General features: G+C 36.3%; 1 protein-coding gene across 3 annotated transcripts in view; it reads left to right on the top strand.

The window, feature by feature from the left end:
* The window catches only part of cntnap2a (contactin associated protein 2a), a 322,102-nt gene that overhangs the window by 146,074 nt on the left and 154,146 nt on the right, over positions 1-21,882 (top strand). For all 3 annotated transcript variants that reach the window (XM_017428430.3, XM_037973045.1, XM_037973044.1), the window contains exons 3-4: positions 354-547; positions 18,041-18,188. In XM_017428430.3, the coding sequence (XP_017283919.1) occupies positions 354-547; positions 18,041-18,188 (342 nt within the window). The remainder of the gene's footprint in view (positions 1-353; positions 548-18,040; positions 18,189-21,882) is intronic.

Here is a 21,882-nt window from a genome sequence, read left to right as displayed (position 1 = left end):
ATTATTGGCCAAACCTGTATGAAAAGCTCTTAAATAGAGATTGCTTCTCCTGTGCAGGAGTCTGTCTTGGAGCAAATGCCCGGGTCACTCTGCTGGACTCTGACCATCAATAATATGATGGACTACATCCTTAGAACTGCATTCCCTTTGAAAATATCATTATACCAGTACCATGCTGTGTCTTTGCTGCCTTGGGGTCAATGGCTGACGTGACCTGAGCAGAAGCTGTGTTCATTTCCTCCTAGTTGATATTTATTTATTTATGTAACCCATGGCAGAGCCATTGTATCACACTATTTAAGAGAGAGAACCCTCGTTGTGCCACTCATTAGAAAATGTTACTGACTCTACAGGTGCTGGTGGATGGTCACCTCTGGACAGTGACCATTACCAATGGCTACAGGTGGACCTTGGTTCCAGGAAGCAGGTGAACGCCATAGCAACGCAGGGCCGCTACAGCAGTTCTGACTGGATGACGCAGTACCGTCTCCTCTACAGCGACACAGGAAGGAACTGGAAACCATATCACCAAGATGGAAACATTTGGGTAAGTAAAACAAAATTCATACCTTTGTCTGGATGTTATGACAACATAGTAGCATGTCTTATTGGTATATCATCCTCAAAAGAGAGAAAAAAATTCAACAATTGTTTTAAAAGGATATCAACCTTATAACAATTAGTTATGTAAATTTCCCAGTATCAGAACACCCTAAAGCTTGATTTATATGGGAGTCATAAAAACCTCAGTCAAGAGGTTCAAAGGCAGTCTTATTCCTATTATAATGTTCTAATAAAATGAAACATGCTCAATATTATCATAAGTCTTTGTCTTGTGTCATTCAGATAGTAAAGATTACTCGCATATATACTGCCAACACCTAATAAATGTTTTACTTCAAGTACCAAACTAGAAGGATGTTACAGTTTGGTGAGATAGTAAAAACAGAGTGGACTAATAAACCTATGGTTCTCTTGTGGACAATAAAAGGCCAATCCCTTTCCCCACTATAGCTGTTTTTCTGTTGTTGTTAACAATTAAACACAAAAATGAAGTTTTGGCAAAATGTCTGACTAACTCTTGAAATGAGAAATTTTCAGACTTAAATTAATAAAAAGTTGTTGTTTTTTGTATGTCTCCTTCCCTACATGTGGTTGACTTGCATACATTTTTTCTTTAAGTTATTTTTAGTGCTGAGCTTAACCATCCTTGTTCACAATTTCTTGTACAGATTGGCTTATCTTCAAACTGCTCGTAATAAAACAGTTTTATACTACATTTAGTTTTATTTTAATTTTATTTAAAGAGTTTGTCACATTTGCTGAACTCCTGGGGCTCTGCCGTTGGCTCACTCTGTTCTTCAGGACTGCTACCTCACCCTGCTGCCACAGATAAACGGTGAAATGCTGACATCAGCCAGTACCACAACCTTTACCCAGGTATTTGTGATATTTGGTGGCTAAATTAGTGAATGCAAACCTGTGCATCTGGGTGAGATACTGGCGTGAGGCAGGCCTAAAAAACAGTAAACATTTTTCCAACAAGAGAACCTCAAGAGGTCAGTGAATGTAACAAGTTTGTTAAATTTTCTCATCTTTTTATTTACAAGTTTCTATTAAAATAAAATCTATGGGAAAAAAATAAAAGTTAGTTCTTGCTCGATAAGTAGACTATTGACAGAATGTGTACTGCATTTTTAATTTGTTTGGGGACCACATTAGAGAAATATTTAATATAAGAAGAAGAATATATGTTTGTGTGTAATTTTGCTGGCTTTCAAAATTATTACTATAAAATTACTATATATTATTCATTTAGAAAGCCTTCTCTATAGCCACAAATAGATAAGCGCAGGAAAGCTCAGGTGGCAGTAAAACTCGGTTTCACAGCATGGTGCATATAAATATTCATCAGACTATTAGCATGCTTTTTACCAAATGTAACTTTCCAGTCAAAGATCTTATTCCAGCACTGATTGTGTCTAGACGCTGAAGCAAAAGCACTTCATTTCTTGGAGGTTTACAGATTCTATCTCATCTCTGGCTGCAATTTCTTCATTTTTTATTCCTGACTAAATCACCTCTATCTCTGCAGTGCTACTTTAGAAAGTACTTGAGTGTAGAACCTGACAATCCATGATCATTAGCTAATGAGTTAATAGTTTATGCTGTATAGTTGAAAACTGCTGGTGATAGCAGATGTTGGATGAAAAGGACGAGAATAATTCTGTCATAATTTATGCAGCGAGCTAAAAAGAATGAAACGGGTGTCAAACAGCTTTGCTTTGTATGTAATTTTTAAAATTTTATTAAAATATGATGATTTCATATATATATATATATATATATATATATAGCTAAAGTGTGCAACACATTTTTAAATCTGAATTTTTTGAAGTTCTTGGTGTTCTGTATTTTTTTTATTTCAATTGTGCCCCAAGATAGACAACAAATATCAAAATTATGGTTATTTAAGGAGAGTATCTACCTACGTTTTTAACTGTGGACCAAATGAAGTTATGTATTGTTGTGCATTTCTGTCTAGTTTTCATCTGCTTTTATTGTAGAGGTTGTTCATTATCATTATACCAATTCAGTTCCACTAACATCCAGCAACCACACTGTACATTGTTGGCTTTTTGAATGGATAAACTTCAGTTTTGTTTGGGAAAGATTTTAAAAACGGGCAAGTTGATCTTTTTATTCATGCTGCTACATTTTTTGAGGAACCAGAAGTCGATAAGTAAGAAAAAAGGAGATTGTTCTCCTTGAGAGTTTGTTTTAGCACAAAACACAATGTTTTTCTACCTTAAACTACCTACATTTTAATGACTAAACTCAATCAAACAACAGCTGAAAACAGAAGAAAATATTGATTACAGGTGGGATACAAACCTATATTTCCAAATTAAACAGAGCTATATCTCGAAAGTAATTAAAGATCTAACTGTGAAACCTCACAAACCCACTCCTGCCTCAAAACATTATTTTATTTTTTTTACTACTTGTGGCTGATTATGAACTATTTTAAGGCTGTTACACAAAAACATATCACAGTATTCCTCTTTGCGGACATTATTTCATTAAATTACATCAAAATTTTATTGTCCTAAAAATTCAGTATTATTTACAAAATACAAACTGTCTTTTTTTTTCTAATTGGATACCAAGATTTGGTATACTGTTTAATGTGTAAAAATTACTTTTTTTGTTCATTTTTGACATTACTTAAAGTAAAGATTTTGATAGCATATTTAAAAACTATAGTCAACCAATGTGTTTACCAGGTATACAATTAAAAACTAACGAACTAAATTAATGCTAAACAATAAAACACATTCAAGAAAATGCAAAGTAATATATCTAAATAATCATAATTATTGTGCAATTAAACATAAATAATAAAAGCCATGATAAAATTTTGACCAAAGCCACATTTTATTATTTTGCAAGAGCGTTACTAAAATCATAAACTGAAAATTCACGGGCCATTTTTGTGCAAATGCAGTCCAAAAGGTTTTGTTAAGATCAACATTATTGTTGTTGGTGTTGTGCCAAGAGTCTAGAACTTATTGGTATTCATGAAGTCGGCTAGAAAGGTTGAATTATCACTTTGCAAAAAAAAAAGAAGAAAAAAAGATCTTGGGTTGGTCAAGCCCTACTGTACCAGTTTATATTAAAGTCAAAAAGAAAAACAAATAAATAAAAACATGATTGACTTATACTACAATACTTATCACCTAAATGATGAAATAATTTCATTAATACATCTTATAGACTTTGAAACTACTTCAAACCCACTGATTCAGTTAGTCAGTTTTTAATGACTCGTTTTAATACTTATTTAAAGAGAGAATCTCTTTAAATCACTAGAACACATCATATTCAGCCTAGACTAAGTTTTAACTGTTTTTCCTATAAATGTTTACATTCGAACGCTTGACCCTTGGTGTCAGCTTTGCATTCAGTCCACTAATAGCTCCATCATTAATGTTCTGTTTTTAGTCACACTTTTAGAACTGGCTGCAGTGACGAGTATGGATCATTAACTGTTAAAAATAAATTAAGTTGTTGTTTTTGTATGCTACATCATAATTGTTTGGTGGTTATTATTCATTTTAAAGTGTTTTCCCTCTGCCATTAACCCTGATTCATTGCCTCTAATATTTCTGCAAATACTCTAAAACACATTAATCTCTCTGTTGTTTTTGCAACCACAGCTGACTTTTTTCCCCCCCATTTTGCCTAAATGTGTGACACATATATTGCTTTTTAATTTATAGCTGGTGTTATTCAAAATAAAGCTTATGTAAACAAATAGAGAGCCAATCAATCCAAGCTGAGCATATCTCATCAATAATCCATGGAGTAACAAGAAAAAGAAGAGTGGCTTTTTTTTCCCCCTCTCTGGTTTTATTTAGAAGATGCTCTGGGATAGAAGCAGTTTAGAAAAATGCACACATACACATGTTGGCACATATCTGCTCTTACTAAAGCTATAGCTGGTGATTAAGATCCCCCTCTGCACAACTATAAACCTTTCTGTGAAGTGTGTCTCTGTGTGTAAGGGGTGATAATATTGGAGCAATCAGTGCTATTGATCAAAAGGACTGGTGGGGATGGTGGAGCGCATAAACCAGCTTAATGTTTCTCTCGCACACACATTGCCACCATCAGGCCCTGTTTCAGCCCATTCAATCACGTTCGGCTCAATCCCATTCACCACTGAATGAGCCTCACACAGCCATCCCCAGAGGAAAAAACACCTGTCCTGCACTTTTATGCATGAAGGTTCTTTTCAGGAACCTCTTGCAACCAATCACCACCTGTCGTTACTTTTCACTGATGACTTAACTCCTTCCCAGCCAAGCTTAGTCAAAGCAAGAGTGTGGCTGCTATAACTGTATAACTCTCTATGAAGAAACATCTGTGAAGACTGAGCAATTAGTTTTGCTTTTGTAATCATACTAATGTGCCACAAAGGAGTCCCAATGACACTGATAAACAACTAATAATTAAAATATCAAGAGGCCATAGCTATTCTTGCTGACTTTAATTTATTTATCTATGAGATAATCCAACAGTTGGTGTAAACCTTGTTCGTTTACAATCTGTACAGATCAGAATACTGCTATGATGTCCCTCAGATGTGTACTGATTCCATTTAACTAAGTCATTTTTAATGCAATATGCTATAAAATGCAAAACACAATAAAAATGCTGTAATTTTAGGATTATTTGTCAAAAAGGAACTCAAGGATTGCCATTAAAGTATTGTCATTTTTGTTTCCATGATGCTTTTTGGATAAAATGGTTTAATTGAAACTAGTATGCCTTGAAAGAATCCATATTGTCTGCCAATTTGTTTGCACTTAGAGAATGTGTTGGGGATGACTCTCAGATACCACCACAGTAAACTGTAGCCCAGTTTGTGTAGAATTGACAGCCAGTCTGTTTTGGCTAAGATCAATTAACTGTCGCAATCATCTGGAATTGGGTTGACTCCAAACGTCGATCAGTTGTAAAAATATAATGGACATCCAAGAGAATATATTTAAAATCCATCTACTGGTTTGAGATGTTTTGCTAACAGACAAACACGTGTAGTTACACGATCGCCTGCCTTCCATGGTGGCAGGTGATAAAAATGCTAATTTGTTGCTCCACTCAGACCTTCTGAAAACAATAAATATTAAGTAGGATTAGTCAATTTGACAGTAAAAAATACTGTTTCGCATCCTTTCAAGCAATCATCTGCACCTTTTGAAAGTTTCACCAAAAGATTCCAGAGTTGCATCATCATGATTTCTGCACTTTCACATGTAAAGGTAAAAACCTAAATTTCATATGGTAGATTATTTCAAACCCCTATGAAAAAAACCTCTTTATGCAATTATATATTTTAAGTCAACTAAACAAAACGTATTTAAATGATTTTTTTTTTCTTCGTAACATAGTCATTTCTCATTGAATTTAAAACGGTTTCAATTGTCTTAAAATGGAAAAAGCTCTTTTCATGTTCTTCTACATATTCACATACATGTCTTTGCATTTGACAGCAATTGTGTCAGAAAATAAATAATACATGGATAAAAGCTTCTTATGCAAATTCACAGCACGAAAATCGGATTGAAAAAAAACAAAAATTGCAGCATATGACAAGAGGATTCCAGTCAACCATCACCTTTGACAGGCTTATGTAAACACATGTCATACTGCGGTTGTTACTTTCTTTGTCTTTGACTATAAGCTGGTGTAGATTCTCGGTCATCAAATCTAAAATAAAAAAAAGTATTAAAAAATAAAAACAAGGCAACTGGACATTAATTCTGCAGTTGAAGACAAGTCCAAGTCTTCCAGTAGCTTGTAGAGTGTTTATGACTCAAGTCATGATACAAAAAAAAAAAACTGTTGGTACTTTTTTTTTCATTAGTGCTGACAGACTTGCCAAAAAAATCCCTGCATCTAACACTTCTGTAATCTTCAACAGACGCTGCGTTTAACAGGCTCCTTGGCTTGCTTTCACCCTTGACCTGCTGGCTAAATTTCAGACAAGTTGTAGCACATTTACCATTTGATAAGGTTCATTAAGCCTGGTGTGGATGTTATCTGTGAAACGACTAAAACACTGGTGTGACACCACTTAAAAAAAGAAGATAAGATAGCATTTGGAGGGAAAGGTGTCAAAGAACTAATGATGTACTTGATGATTCTGAAGAAAAAGTCAAATGAAATGGTTAAATAGGTGAAAATATCAAGAAAGGTGTTAGAATTAGTTTAAACTCGCACTGTGAGTTGGAGCAAACAGAACACCCGTGTACATTTCCAGACATTTTAAAACTCCTTCGCCAAATGCTGTCTTGTGTGAGTCGCAAGGCTGCATATCTGTGTCACATTGATTTTAGGCACGTAATAAATTAACAGGATTTTGTCTTAAAGTCGTCGCCAAGTTATTGCAGGCATCTGGAGCTTATTTTCTCAGTTTAGTTTCTGCAATTCTGTAGCACTAGAGCTGTATTCTTTTTTTTTTATTGAGTTGCCATTTGTTTATTTTTTCCGACTGTATGGAGATGCATGAATTATAACTTGAAACTGAATGCATTGTTTGCTGAAGCAAAATAAAATATGCATCAAAGTGTTTGCAAAAAAGAACTCCTGTAGTTGCTCCACTGCGATGCAGAGCTTCCCTACAGATTCACAGGAGGTTTACCCCCCTGAGCTCTCCTCATGACACCTGTGTTAGAGTGTGACAGATGTACCACCCCAGTCAAACTCCCCACCTGCCACCGTCTCCAGAGCGGGTTATGCCACTCGAAGCTGATCTCTCCAGATAGGTGAGGAAATTTATAAGAGTAATGGCATTTTACCACAGCTCGTTGAGCAATAACAGGTCTGTTTTGTCTTTAGATGTTTGGGGCTGCACCCACACTATGCTAATTCAAAGCCTACAATTTGTTACCGTCTCCTGCTCCTTCAATCAAATATGCACAAGCAACAGATTCTCAGAGCAGTTAGGATGTGGGCAGAGGTGTGCAACAAAATAATGTGAATGGCCTAGAATACAGCTTTGCAAGAACAAAACACAGGATTAAAACGGACTGTGATTTCCAAAGCTTGGTCATAAGGCTTGCTGGTGGCTTGGTCGCAAACATTTAGAACTCACAGAGACTGCAACTTAAAATGTGTCTATTTTCTTGCAATATTTAATCACCAACTAGTCTCCAACAGTCGCAGCCAAGTACGATATTGCACTTATGGATGGTTTTCACAAAAAGGATTTTTGTATGCTAAGAGGCTAATTTGCATAGGTCAATTTTTGTGTAACTTTGTGACCATTAGTGTTTATTATTTGAAAACTGCATCAAATTAGCATCTAAGTGGTGTGGACACAGTGATCGCATCTCATATGTATCCATGGAAGTTTTTAGAGCACAGAATGTCTGAGAGAGAGAGAGAGAATATTATCATTCTAATCATTAAATGTGGAGTTGTTTGCTACGATTACCTCTTTGACTGTGACATTTATTGTAAGTGTGGAAAAAGAATAAACTATACAGCAACATTTGTCTGCTATTTTTATTTGTTAAAACACACTGAACGAACAAAAACTGACTAGAAACTTCTAGCACTATCTTTTTTTAGAGATAGAAACAGAAATAAACTGCGATGTGTGAATCACTTGGTGCTCTGGTAACACAACAAATATAGTGCTCAGTTATATACAGATAAAACCGTTTGCGAGTTTTATTAGGGAAGGCGTAGAAAGCGTGATGAGGCAGTGAGACGTAATGCACAAACTCCCTCTAACAGGGTTGTGAGTTTTGTTCCTCCCGTTGTGCTGCGGGCTGTATATCAACTGAACCTAATGATGTTCAAATAAGCCTGTGCAAAGCCTGTGAGGAGGTCTTATTGCTGGCGTGCAACTGTGCCCTTTGTGTAAGTGCAAACAAATTTGTATGTGTGTTCTCGAGAGGGTAGAGCTGCTAGAGTGTGGTTTGTCAGGTAAATGAATGGTGAAATCTCTGTCTCAGTGGTAAGGACTAATTCAGTTTCAGAATCTACAGAGCGTGTGCTGATCAATCATGCACCTGGATTCAAACACCAGTGGACTGCATTCTTCCTCTCTCTGATTATTTCACAAACCTTTATGTCAGTGCTACTGAGCAGCAGGACCAAAGGGACAAATACAATCAAATTTAGATTAAAAAAAAACTAATAAGACATTGTGTTACATTTAGCAGTCCCTACACTGATAAAGAATAACTTGTGTATTTTATAAATGTATGCCTTAAATTTTCCTTAAATGTCACAGCAAAAATTAAAGATTTGGTTTAAAAAAAAAAAGTTGCTCCTTATCTCTCTTTTGCAACTTGAATCAGTTAGAACTGGTATTTTTGTTTGCTATAAAGAAGAACCAATAAGAATGTCTTAATAACTTTAGTTTAACAGAAACACAAGAGTTATATTTTTTTTCTTTAGGCGCATATTTTATTTGAGATAAGCTTAAAATACATTAAGAATAAGATCAAATGTAGTAAATGTACATTTCTGTAAAAAAAAAAAGGCTCAAAACTGCAAAATAAAGTGTTTTGAAAACACAAATTATCTTGTTAATAATTTGCACCTATTTATTAGTGTTTGTAAAGAAAATACATGAAACTGTCCTAGAGGTTTGTTGTTACATATATGCTCATATTATTCTATATTCTGTACATTAATTAGTGATAATAGTCAATGATGAATTTGTAATGGCTGATCTAATGTTAAGTTTGGTTAGATAGTTAAATTAATTATCTAATGTGCCCTTCTAGCACTGTTGGAATTGTTTAAAAAGTGTAATTTGAAAAGTGTTGGCCTGGAAGCAGTTCTCTTCAGTCTAATTAATCGTTAACATCATATTTCATATAACAACCTCAACATCTTCAGAAAGTGACAATAAAGTGCTCTTAATTTACTTTTACTGAAGTATAAATTAACTTCAGAATGTGTCAACTCAAAATTAAAATGATGTTGAGTTTTTGTGGGTGTAGGAGAGGGCAAAACAAGCAAAGAAACTTTAGTTTTTCTTTTGCTACGTAACAAAACAAGGAAAGAATTCCCAATAAAATAACCTGATAAAGTTACAGCAACAGTTCTATACATGGGGGTGTAAAGCACAGTATGGATGGCTCAACAGCCATGGCAGAAAAGAAGCAGATGTTGCTTCATCACTGTGGCCAGCTGCAGCCTTACCATTAGCTCCTATGTGAAGCTGCTGTCTGGAACATTTCTTTTTGGTAGTAAAGGCCATCTGATGTAAACGTTAATGTTTAAAGACTGAACTGGAAGTACCTGACACATAAAGGTTTTACCTTTTCTTTTTGCAGCTTTGTCATGTAGCTTTTATGCAAAACTGATGTCTGTGTTTGTGTATAAATGGGATGATGGCAGAGGCTGTTTAGGTATTGTTCACTAATCATTTATTTTTGACTCCTTTCATCACTAATTACTAATTAGCCTATTATTAGTTTAAACAGCCTCAGCTCAATGAAATATTACTATATTACTATATGGACCTTCTGCAAAGGTATAACCTCTCAAGATAATTTAATTTCTTAAAGTTTTAGTTTGATGTGTACATTTATTCTTGATCCTGTACAGCTGCCTAAAAACACAATCAAACACCCAACATCAACTTGGTTCACTGCTACTGCTGGTGATAAAAATATCCAGCACTAAAGTCTAAAATTCTTGGCTTTGACCGGTCAGAGAAAGGACACTGCTTGAAGCCATGGAGATGGTTTTTAATGCATTTTTAAACTGCACTGATATAACACCTCTGTCAGCTCTGTCTTTATTGACTTGATCTGAACATTTGCCTCTTTTATGCCTTTTCATTTCAGTAAAAGAGTTGAGTCCAGAAATTAAAAGTTGCTGAGTGTAAATCACAAGGAATGATAAATCCAAAATATAAAGAGAATATTTCCCAGTGGGTTATAAATGTATCCTCTTGTGTAACTTATGGGGTCTTTTAAAATTGCAATTAATCTCGCATTGATGTGAACTTTGTGTGCAAAGTGAATTGAATGGCACTTAAGAGTACATTGAAATTTTACCAAAACGTTTTTGACGATCATTTTATATCAACAACACAAAGAGACTGCTCTAATAACTACTACTACAAAAAACTTATTTTTGTTCCCTTGACCTTAAGTGAAGGATTGTTGGCCCTTTTGCTGAACAGAGCTTATTTTTTCTAATGGGTGTTCTTCATGGGTCAGTGAGTGAACAAATCTAACAAATTGAACAAGAAACTTTGTGACTGTTATCTCCTTATAACATCTACTTAAATACATATACTCACAAGTATACCAGTTAGTTTGCAGACATAAAAACATGCAACTGTGCAAACACAGTTTCATGTTATAAGCAGAAGCAGACTCTGCATTTTCACTCCATCACTATTGGTTCCCAGTGAACTGAGAGGAGAGAAGGTGCCAAATGTTCACAGCCAGAGTAACAGCCACTTACAATTCCATTTTCCCCCCTTGTGCATGTATGTGTGAATTTATATGAAAAATACTAATGAGGGCACAATGTTGAAAGGTTTCTTGACTTTTAGTCCTGCTCTTTCCTTTTTCTTTCTTTCTTGCAGTTTCCCTGTAGTAACTATTGAGCTGAAAAAGGTAGTGGACGAAGAAAGTATCAGTATGAAATGTTCTTTGAATTGTTCATAATTCTTCTCTAATAATGTGAAGCAAAGAAAAGAATCCATTTACTGTCGCCACCAAGGCTTTGGTCACCCCATTTAGCAGGTGAGGGCGGTTAATGAGAGACTGGGCTGACACAAGCTGTATATAATGGGCACAAAGGAACGTAATAACTTACTGGCTCCTATATAATAACGTAAATGATGTTAGAAATGTTTCTTTTATGTGCTGAAATCAACCTAGGTACACAAAAAAATGGATGAACAGTCAGTGAAATAGTTGTATTGAAATGTACGAATATGTTGTGAAGATGAAACACAATGTTTTTCCTTTTGTAAGGTCTAAAGGCACAGAAACAGGACGTGTGAGCTAACCAAGAGCAAACAGAATGAAACCAGATGCTAATACGTCATAAAAACAAAAGTGCCTAAAGATTTCTTTTTCTTTTCTTTTTATCCTACATGTGTGCTTAACATACTCATGAAGTACCAGTCAGAACAAGATCATTAAGTAAAAGTTCAGTCATTTTCTGATGATCTTTTGAGTTGCTTGTATCCAGGATCTTGTTCTTTTGGTCATGATCCACACCTCATGACCATAGGTGAGGGTTGGAATGTAGATGGACCAATAAATCAAGAGCTTTGTCTTTTTAGCTCAGCTCTTTCTTTGTCTTGACAGACTAAAGCAACACCCTCTGCATATAAGGTCCCAATACGTCAGTTCATCTCCTGCTTCATCCTACCATCACTTGTGAACAAGACTTTAAGATACTTAAACATCTCTGCTTGACCCAGAGGGAGCATTTCACCTGTTTCCAGTTGAGAACCATGGCCTCAGTCTTAGAGGAGCGGACTTTCATCAACCCATCCGTCCATTTTCTTTACTCGCTTCTCCATTACGGGTCGCAGTGAGCTGGTGCCTGTTTCCAGCAGTAACTGTGCAAGAGGGCGGAGACACCCTGAACAGGTCACAAGTCCATCGCAGGGCCACATACAGACAAACAACCATTCACACTCTTACTCGCACCTTGGGACAATTTTAAGAGTTACCAATTAACCTAACATGCATGTTTTTGGTCTGTGGGAGGAAACCGGGGTACCCGGAGTAAACCCACGTGTGCACAGGAAGAACATGCAAACTCCACCCAGAAAGGTCCCAGGGCAGGAAGCAATCCTGTAACCTTCTTGCTGGGAGGCGACGGCTCTAACCACTACGTAGCTGTGCCACCCGAGCTGACTTTCAATGAAGTAATATTTTGTATTCATGAAAATCAACCATTAAGATGTAGTGCACACCTTTTTTTAACAAATAACCTTGTAAACATTTGTTTTGGGTTTTTTTTTAAAGTTTTTTGTTTAAATTAATCATTGCTACAGTTGGTACTGTTTTTGGCACAGTAACTACACAGAGCCACACAAATGCTACTACTCCCAAGCTTTTTGCAGAGACACAAATTTCTCTATGGCCCTTCTGTTTTGTCCCATACACTTGTCAGTAAAAACAAAAGAACAGACCAGGCCAAACTGATTTCCCCTGCCTCTTCTGTGAAAACACACACAAACGGGCCCGACTCTGAGCTCGTCTGACAAAGAGTCCAGCGGCAACAGGCAAATGCCAGAAAATAGCTTTCACTTGTTGTTGGTCAGTATCTAGGGATCTGTCCATTGGCCTGTCCCTGGCCATCAAAACAAGCACACAGACACAAAAAAAAGAAAAACATACACTCACATACAGACAGATATTCACAGACACACAAAAAACTCACAGAGGACAAATGCACATCCAGGAAATGAAAAACATTCAGCCAGGGAGAATAATTAAACGAGTGGTGAGTAGAAATGAGGACGAGCTGTTGAGCATCCAGATAATGGATGTAAATGTAGGTGTGTGTGTTTAGGCATGTGTGTATTGTTGACATGGTGAGTAATGTCTGTGTGTGTGAGACAGAGTAGACCACAGGGGTGTTTGTTGACCAGCTGTAGTAAAGTGATTGGCTTGTTCTTTCTTGAATGACAGCAGCCCTGGTGTGCTGAAACGACCAGCAGTAACACGGACTCACTCTGAGCCTCCCTCATTATTTTTGTTTTCCAAGTCAAGATTTCCCTCGCTGTTTTGCAGTGAATTTATAGACTTCCAAAATCAATTGACAACTTTCCTTGGTTTTGATTCATGTAAAGTTTTCTACACTAACTTTAAAAATAACTATTTATTTTAAAACATGTACAATATCTGAATCAATTTCATGTTCAAGTTTTGGACAGAAACACACATTTTTGGAGTTATAATCCCACATTTTATGCACACATTCTCAAGCACTTTTCTGCCTTTGTTGCTAAAAATTACCTCAGTCTTTGATTAAACAAAACGTCAGTGTCTCAGCTCCAAAAGCGTAAAAACTTAGTCCCTAACCAAACTGTAACACGTACACACTATATGCAGTTCCACATACATTTCCAATTACTCAGTGGTTTGCTGGGTAATGATTTGACTTTGGCATAGAGGGAATTAAATGGTTGAATTGTCAGACTTTTGCAAGGTGTTTAGCATCTGATGCATTTTCCCCATCTTCATCCTCCTCCTTCTACCCCATCCTGCTTTCTCCTCTCTTCATTCTGCATAGTAATGTCTTTGAATTGAGCTGTTCATTCAGCCAAGCAGAGATAAGTGCAGAGTAGCGGGATGAACACAATAGAGAAAATAAAAAATTGGGGGGGGGGGTGACGACGGAGCTTTTAGGTGCAGACAAAAAATGGTTTTGTTCTGTTTTTCTTTCTCTTGCTCTCTCCGTCTCTCTCGTTGTTGAATTGACAAGGGCAAGGGGAATAAAATGTGTGTTGTCGGACAAAAAAAGAACTCTTCCAAAAGCAGTTAGCCAAAGCCTCTGAAAAAATTCACTCTTGTTTTATTCTGTTATTTTTTTTATTTTCAACCATGAAATAAGTTTAACAGTAGATTCATATTCTAACACTGCAGAACAGGTAAAATGACAAGGTGGCCTTCTTGTGGCCAGGTCTCTGTATGTGCCTACTAAATTTTAAAATTAGTGCCTTTTATGACTCAAAACATTAGTCTGAAATATAGGCATTTGGAAATAGAACAGTAAGCAGAGACTCGCAACAGGAGGCACAGGATGAGTAAGAGGCAAAAAAAGAGAAAAACTTTGTAGTGCTTGCTTCAATCTCTAAAAAAAAACCTTAATCTCAATTTTGGAGACCTTTTTAAATAAATGTGTTTGTAATATTTTCGATGTCTTGGCATGTAATTGAAAGTTGTTCTAAATGGTGAACTTTGTTCAGTTCAGCTCAGTTTTTTTTTTTCTGTTCACTAATTTAAAGGTTTGACCCCCGGTTCTTTCAGACTGTATGGACAAGTGTCCTCGTCTCTAAATGACCTCTAAAGTATTCTCAAAGTCTGACAGTAAGTTTAACAGAATAAAAACTGTAGAAAACAATGTGGAAAATATACTTTCCCTATATTTTAAAAGAAAGTTTTCGATTTTCAGTGTTCTCTCTAGATTTGAGCAGAGTTGCAACTTGAGCTGAAGTGTTTGTTTTTTTTTTAGAAAAGCTGTACACTGTATATTTTCTAACTGCATGCAGACAGTTATCAGATACAACTTGAATGAGTAAAGCTGTAATTTTCTAAAAGTCTTTTGGTTTTTTGTTCTCAGAAATGGAAAAAAGACAGAAGTTTTTTTAATAAGAAGCAAGAACATGGTCTTTTCTCTGAATAGGCTTGATTGCCACATAACCAGCAGGCATTCCCTTTTTACTACAAAAGTATTTTTTCACTGTTGGTGACATCCTTGCAGTACTCTCTGAGTGTTGCAGCCCTCTTCAAAAACACCATACTATCACTGAGTAAGTCACTTAACCCAGATCTTCAGGATGTGAGCACCTGCAGAGAGTAGACGCTGCAGTCAAAGTATTTTGAAAGGCTCTGCAATGACTCATGTGGAGCTGTGTAAGTCTGAAGCAGGATGCTAATAAAACAGTGTTTGTGTTTTCAGTTAACCTTTCCCGGATAAAAGGTAAGGATTAAAAATAAAAGCGAGGAACAGTGGATGTTCCATGGCTCTGCGCTCACTGTGAACTCTTGACCATCTCTTCCTTTGCAGATAACATATCTTCAGGGGTACATTCTTGGGTCACTGAGGAGTCAGGTCAAAGCCGACTGTTGGAGCAGTTTTTTCTCTCCTGCCATACTCATCCTCTGCCCTTCCCAATCCACATCTTATCTGGAATAACACATGGCCGCCGAGTGTATTGCCATCCTCTAGTTACCTACTCTGTTATTAATGATACTTCTCCCCAATGGTTTACACCAACTGCTCTGTGCATATGTGTGTAGATGAATAGCTCAGGGAGCAGGTTGTTATGTGAATGTTTATTTCACAGAGGAGGGAAAAGTACAGAAGTGAAAATAGTTTGGGGAATGGGGTGAGGTGGATTAGTGGGTAATAAGAGGTTCTCCCATCAAGTGTTGGGTCAAGTGAAAATACCGAACAGAGGCAATAAAACAAGTTGTGTTTAGAAAGGTGGTCACAATGATCAATGCAGTAATTTCTGAGACTTTTTTTTAATATTTTGTTTCTACAGAACAATGTCGTCTTGTTTTGTCTTTTCCACTGTGTAAAAACCAAACATTTTAGCAGGATTTGAACCCATCAGTCACATGTTCAATCATCGCTCCATAACCACCACACCACAGAGCTCCAAACAAAGTCATATAGAAATCAAAACGCAAGATTGAATATGCTGTCAGGAGATTCACTCCAGTAGCCTGTCATTTGATCTGGCATCCAATCCACTTACAGCAACGATGCATGAAACAACACATAAAAACAACTTGTGCTGTCAAGCTGCGATGAATATAAAACAGTCTAGACATGTCCTAATCATAGGTTATGTATGAAAAATGGACATAGCCACTATGACATCATCTATTTGTTTGTCATCTTTACTGAAAAGGCCTTGTTGTTGTCTGAACATTGGCATTCATGGTTTTAGAGTCAGAGGTGATGTGTAAAAAATTGATCTGACAAAAGATGTGGCTGTTGTGAGAATCTAGACATCAAGGCTTTGTGCTGGACAGGTTTAGGAAGCAACCAGAAAATATCTAGATCGACCCCTTGTAAATAAAAAAATAAAAATAAATAATTACATCAGTGGATGACAGGGGAGAGCAGTATATGAGATAGTATTTAGGCATCTCTTAGTGAGGGAGAAGCAGAATTTGCTTAAATCCACATTGGATGTTGGAGAACCAGGATATGTAAATGGGCTACTGGAATAAGTTGTTCATGGATGAGGGCAAAGAACTTAACATCTTTAGAATGCTACTTTACAAACTTGGAGAGAGGGTAAAGATGGGAAAGATGTAAAAACTTTGAAACCCAACATTTAGACTGAGTCAGAAACAACTTTTAACCCAGTGTGCCAACATCCTCAAGAAAATCCTGCTAACACATGAAAAGATTGACAAATCTAAATTATAGTTTAAAGAGACAAAAAACAACAAAAATAAATAAATAAAAACCAGCTACATTCACGTCTTATGATTCCCTGTGTGTCTGTTAGACACATCATTTTACATCGTCATAAAGCCAGCCAAACAAGCCTTGACATTTGTGTCAACCTCTCCATGTCACTTTTGTTTTCCACTCCTGGTCTTTGGGGGATGTTCTTGCTGCTCTGTGTTAAGGAGCCTGTCACCCTCATCTCTGTTGTCACTGTCACTGTTGGTCCTGCCACCAGCATCCTCGCTGTTGTTTCGGCTCAAGTAGCAACAGCAAAAATATATCCATATATTTTGAGGCTCTTTAATGTGGTTTTTATTTAGTCATCATCCTGTCTGTATTGCCTTTAGGTTTCTTCATGTTGTCTTTCTCATTGCTATTCATTTGTTTTTGTGTATTTCATCTGACACACTGCACTGTTATGCAAAGTGTGTCAGACTGATTGGCAGCAGCACCAGAAATTATCTGGAATAAACCCACATCGGTAAAGGTTAACAGATCACAACGTAAGATTACATGAAACTGTTTACTGGAACATAGCAATTCAAGATAATCCGACTCCCGTCTACCTTGGCCCCATTTGGACTGGTAGCCATACAACTTGGGCCACTAAGATACATGTAATAACTGATATGTTAACCCAGTTATCTAGTAGCATATAGGGTAAAAAACACTGATGCCTCTGATGGTCAGTTTATTGATTACTGAAACTAAATTTATAGCCTCTCAGGGATAGTATGTGCACTCATGACATTCACCAGTCACTCACTCTGGTTTGGTTCTAATGTTAAATGAACTTCTGACAGCACATAAAGTCAGCTGCACCAACCAAAGTAACTCTTATGATGTGCATTTAAAGCACCGATAAATAACTACCAGGCATTTTTTTTGGACTATCTTAGCCTATATCATGCTAGTTGTTTTTCTGTTTTAGATCTTGTATTTCTAACACTGTTTTTCTCTCTTAATACGGTTATTGTTCAGGGACTGGGATTTCTGGCAGTACAGTGTTAATATGGCAAGATTAATCCTTTGGAACTCAATAATAAAACTAAATATAAATTGATATAAACATACACTGTAAATGTGATAAGCAATTTCCTTCTAGCATCCTCTATAGTTAGACTGTGGTGGGCATATTAGGTGTATCCTCAATAATTATTTTGTATATTTTATGAGGCTGTGTTTTAAGGGTATGGATTGGTGAGATGAACAAACACTCCAATTCTGTATCCTGAAGTCATTTGTTTGAGTGTGTTTTATGGCTTTGATGTATTTAATTTGTCTATGTGTGTGTGCTTGGGTGTCAATGTGTGGCTGATTGTTTTCACAGGCCTTCTCTGGAAACTCCAACTCAGAAAGCGCAGTTCGCCATGAATTGCAGCAGGGAATTGTGGCTCGCTTCCTGAGGCTCGTCCCGCTGGCCTGGAGTGAGGAGGGACGCATCGGTCTCAGGATAGAAGTTTATGGATGCTCCTACTGTAAGTGAAGACAAACACATTTTATTATTTTTATTTACTATTTACAGAAAGATATACTTATTTGTTATCAGACAGGACAATCACAAAAGAGCTTGTAGGCAAATATTCTGAACCTTGTCATATGAACAAAATTTGCATTTCAGATTACCTGGAAGAGATGCAGCTGGTTAGTCTACAAAAACAGACAAAGTGTCCCAACTTTCTCTTGTTGTTAATTCTGTAGTTAAAGGCATTCTACTTCCCATCTGGGGAGTTTTCTTAATTCAAAACTAGCTTTAAGCTTTAAATTGTAAGTTAATGAGTCCCACCACTGTTGATCATGAAATTTTTATTTTATTGAGTTGGTTTGTGCTGAATTAAGTAGTCATGTGTCAGCAGAGTTAAGACTGAGAACACATCCCTGAGGGGCTCCTGTGCTCAGAATGATGGAACGGGACTTTTTACTACCAACAGTAATCTGTTGTCCTTCGGACAGCAAGTCCAAGGTCTACTTACAGAGTGAAGTTTTCAGTTTGAGCAGGAACTTTGTGTTTAAATCTGTTTCTTTAATGCTTCATCTTCTCCATTTTATGCTCATGTTTTTGTTGTTTGAAGCTATATTTTATAAAAATCATGTTGAAAGGAAACTGTCTGATCACAATAACTCTGTTAACAGAAAAATGCAGCACACATTTTCAGACTGGCAAACAAATGCAGATACACAAACAGTCATCAAGTGTCGTTTCCTTTCTAACCAATGCATCATCTAGGGAGCTGCCTCTCCCGCTGCCTCTTTGCTCTCATCCTATTAAAGGCTGCCAAATTGATTTTGATAACAATTTCAATTAAGGCTCTGCATAAATTACTGCTATAAGTGACACACATACATCTTTCATTCTAGAGATGTGATTATCCAATGTGTGGATTGGCTTGTGAGTCCATGTGACTGTATGTGTGTGAATACAAGGACATGCATTGTATTCTAGTCAGTCCTCAGCTTCACTGATTACATTTCCCATGTTTCATTTCCTTCTCTTGTCAAAAGAAGCAAGTCAGTAATGATAAGGACGACAAGTTGCACTACACTTTGCACGCAAACACAAACCCACACAGGAGCACACAAAACAGTTTTTGTCAAAACAAAGAATTGCATCCCCTTTCAAGTTTATATTTTAAATACTCACCTTGGAAAAACTAGACTTCTAATGCTTTCGATTGTTCGATGAAGAAGTCATTTACAGGCTCCAAGCTTCAAACTAAAACAAAATTAGCTGAAATTCTTTCATAATGTGTAACCCATGTTTGTCTCCAAACACAGAATAAATAATGTTTTTTTCATTAATATTCCACAATATACCTATCTCAAGTTTGGCAAAAGAAATGTATAAACAATCAATAGCTTACAAAACATGGAGCTAGCTGCCAAGTACCAGCAGTTGTGGGAACCATAAACAAATTTTGTCAAATTTAAGAAACATACTGTTTCTACACAATGTCCACTAAGTGCTGTCTGAACTAGTTGCCAGTGTACTTTTTATGTAGAAAAACAAATAAAAATGTGTAACATTGTCTCTGAAAAAGAATGAGACACAAAAACAAAACTTTTTATTTAACTGCTATATGAAAAAATACAGATGGTATCTGTTTAATAATGTCCCAGATAGCTGCACACCACATAATAAAACTGAAGGCATTCCTTAAAGAAATGCACATCACCCATTTCCTTTCATGTCAGAGTTTTAGAATAAGACCATCTTAAGTTGAGAAATGATAGAGTTGAAACCATTTAGGTCAAACCTTGTTTTATGCCATGTGCCCATACAATATTTAAGATCTTCTGAAATGTGTTTGCGTTCATTGACTGAGTTGGAGCCATTTTAGTGTTTGCTAAGTTCAGTTGGCTGTGGTGGCCATCTTGAATTAGGTTGACTTTTCAGTTGTAGATGAACATCCAGTGATCACTTTCTGAGAGTTTCATTAATACCCGTCCAATGGTTGACAAGATATTTGCTAACACAACAGACAAACAAAAGCTTTATCACCTATCGCCTTTGGAGTTGGGCATTAAAAATGCAGTTTAATGGATACAGTTTTATTATTATTATTTTTTTTTTTTTTTAGATTTAACAGATAAATTGTAAGTCAATTGCTATATCCCGTCTCAAGTACACTGCAATACTATTCAAGTCTAAAAACCATTAGTGCCTAGTCCCAAATGAGCTTAGAGTTTATATTTCAGACAGTTATGAATGTTGCTCACCACACCTTGACATCTGTTTGATAATAAAATACACAATCAGGTAAACACATGCTTACAACTCTAATATCAGTGATAACATTGAAGGAGAAACGCTCTCCCTCTCTCACACTCTTTTTCTCACACACACTCCCCCTGGTCAGATGCCTCATATTTCAGAGATGTCTGTCAGCTGTGTTTTGAAGCCTGCAGTGCTTTCTCATGATTACCCTGTCACTGCTCCTTTCTTCAGCATTCAGTCAGAAAATGAGAACACATACATTTGTCTGTTCATCCCATCCCTCACTCCCCGACTCCTCAGTTCTCTCAAAATCAGCACCTCGTAAATGTTTTGTTTTTTTTCTGCTTCCCAAACGGAAGATGAAAGAGAGGAGAGGTACAGTGTGAGGCTATATGACAAACAAAAGTGGATGAAAGAGAGAGGCACAAAGAAGAAGTGGGAGGAGAAGGAGGCAGATAAATATAGATGTTTAGTTCATGGCATAATCACTAAATATGTTGGCTGTAGATGGTAATTCTGGGTTTTGAAAATGAGTGATAATTAAATGCAATGCCATATTATGACTCATCTAAGACGATGCAGTCAGAGGGAGTGTGTGTTCATGTACATCTGTGTATATGTCTGTGCCAAAACTAGAGACTATAAAGGAGTCATGATCCACCGTGCTGCGGAATTTACATGCTCATTTCCATTTTTATTAACGTAAAATCAACAGAAAAATCTATTATTTCAGAGAGAAGACAGGAAATAGTAAGGTAAAGAGGAGTCAGACAAAAACAAAAAGTAAAAATTTAATTTTGATAGGATCACAAAGACTCTTTTCCAATTTTAAAAATAATACAAGCATATGATGATTTTAGCCTAATTGTGCAAAATCAGACTAAATCAGTTTTTAAGGCCCTGTTCAGACCTGGCAATAAATATGTCTGTGTGGATCAATTGCAAGTGGTCTGCTTTGATTGATAGTGTTCACACTGGGCAGTTAAATACAAAGCACCAAAACATTTTTACAATCAGATGTCAATTACCTGTGTTGTATGCAGATAAACATGCAGTGATATTACACAGTGGGCGGCACAACTGAGCAGCAAACAGGAAATCAATCTGTTGATGTTTTCGTAAAAGTGAACGTGAACTCAATTATTTTGACATTAACACAGATCAGAACCATTTAGGTCATGTTTTTGTAGTTATCTTGTGACAAGCTTATTTGCATAAAAATCATAATATAGGAGAAATATAATGCAATTTTTAGTCACTTCACAAATCTCTGTCAGAGGAAAGACTGAAGATTTTAATTAGATCATTAATAGGATCTCACATTGATACATCTGTATTTATGTGTAGACATTTACTGTATGTTATACTGTATTTTATGTAAAGTTTGTGCAATAAATGTGAGATTTTGCCACATTTATCTGCTAATTATGTTGTATTAAGCCTTTTCTGAATAATGC

The sequence above is a fragment of the Kryptolebias marmoratus genome, linkage group LG21, assembly GCF_001649575.2.
Source record: "Kryptolebias marmoratus isolate JLee-2015 linkage group LG21, ASM164957v2, whole genome shotgun sequence".
Taxonomy (NCBI): domain Eukaryota; kingdom Metazoa; phylum Chordata; class Actinopteri; order Cyprinodontiformes; family Rivulidae; genus Kryptolebias; species Kryptolebias marmoratus.
Note: the sequence above shows the minus strand (reverse complement) of the source record. Positions and strands in the feature narration are given on the sequence as shown.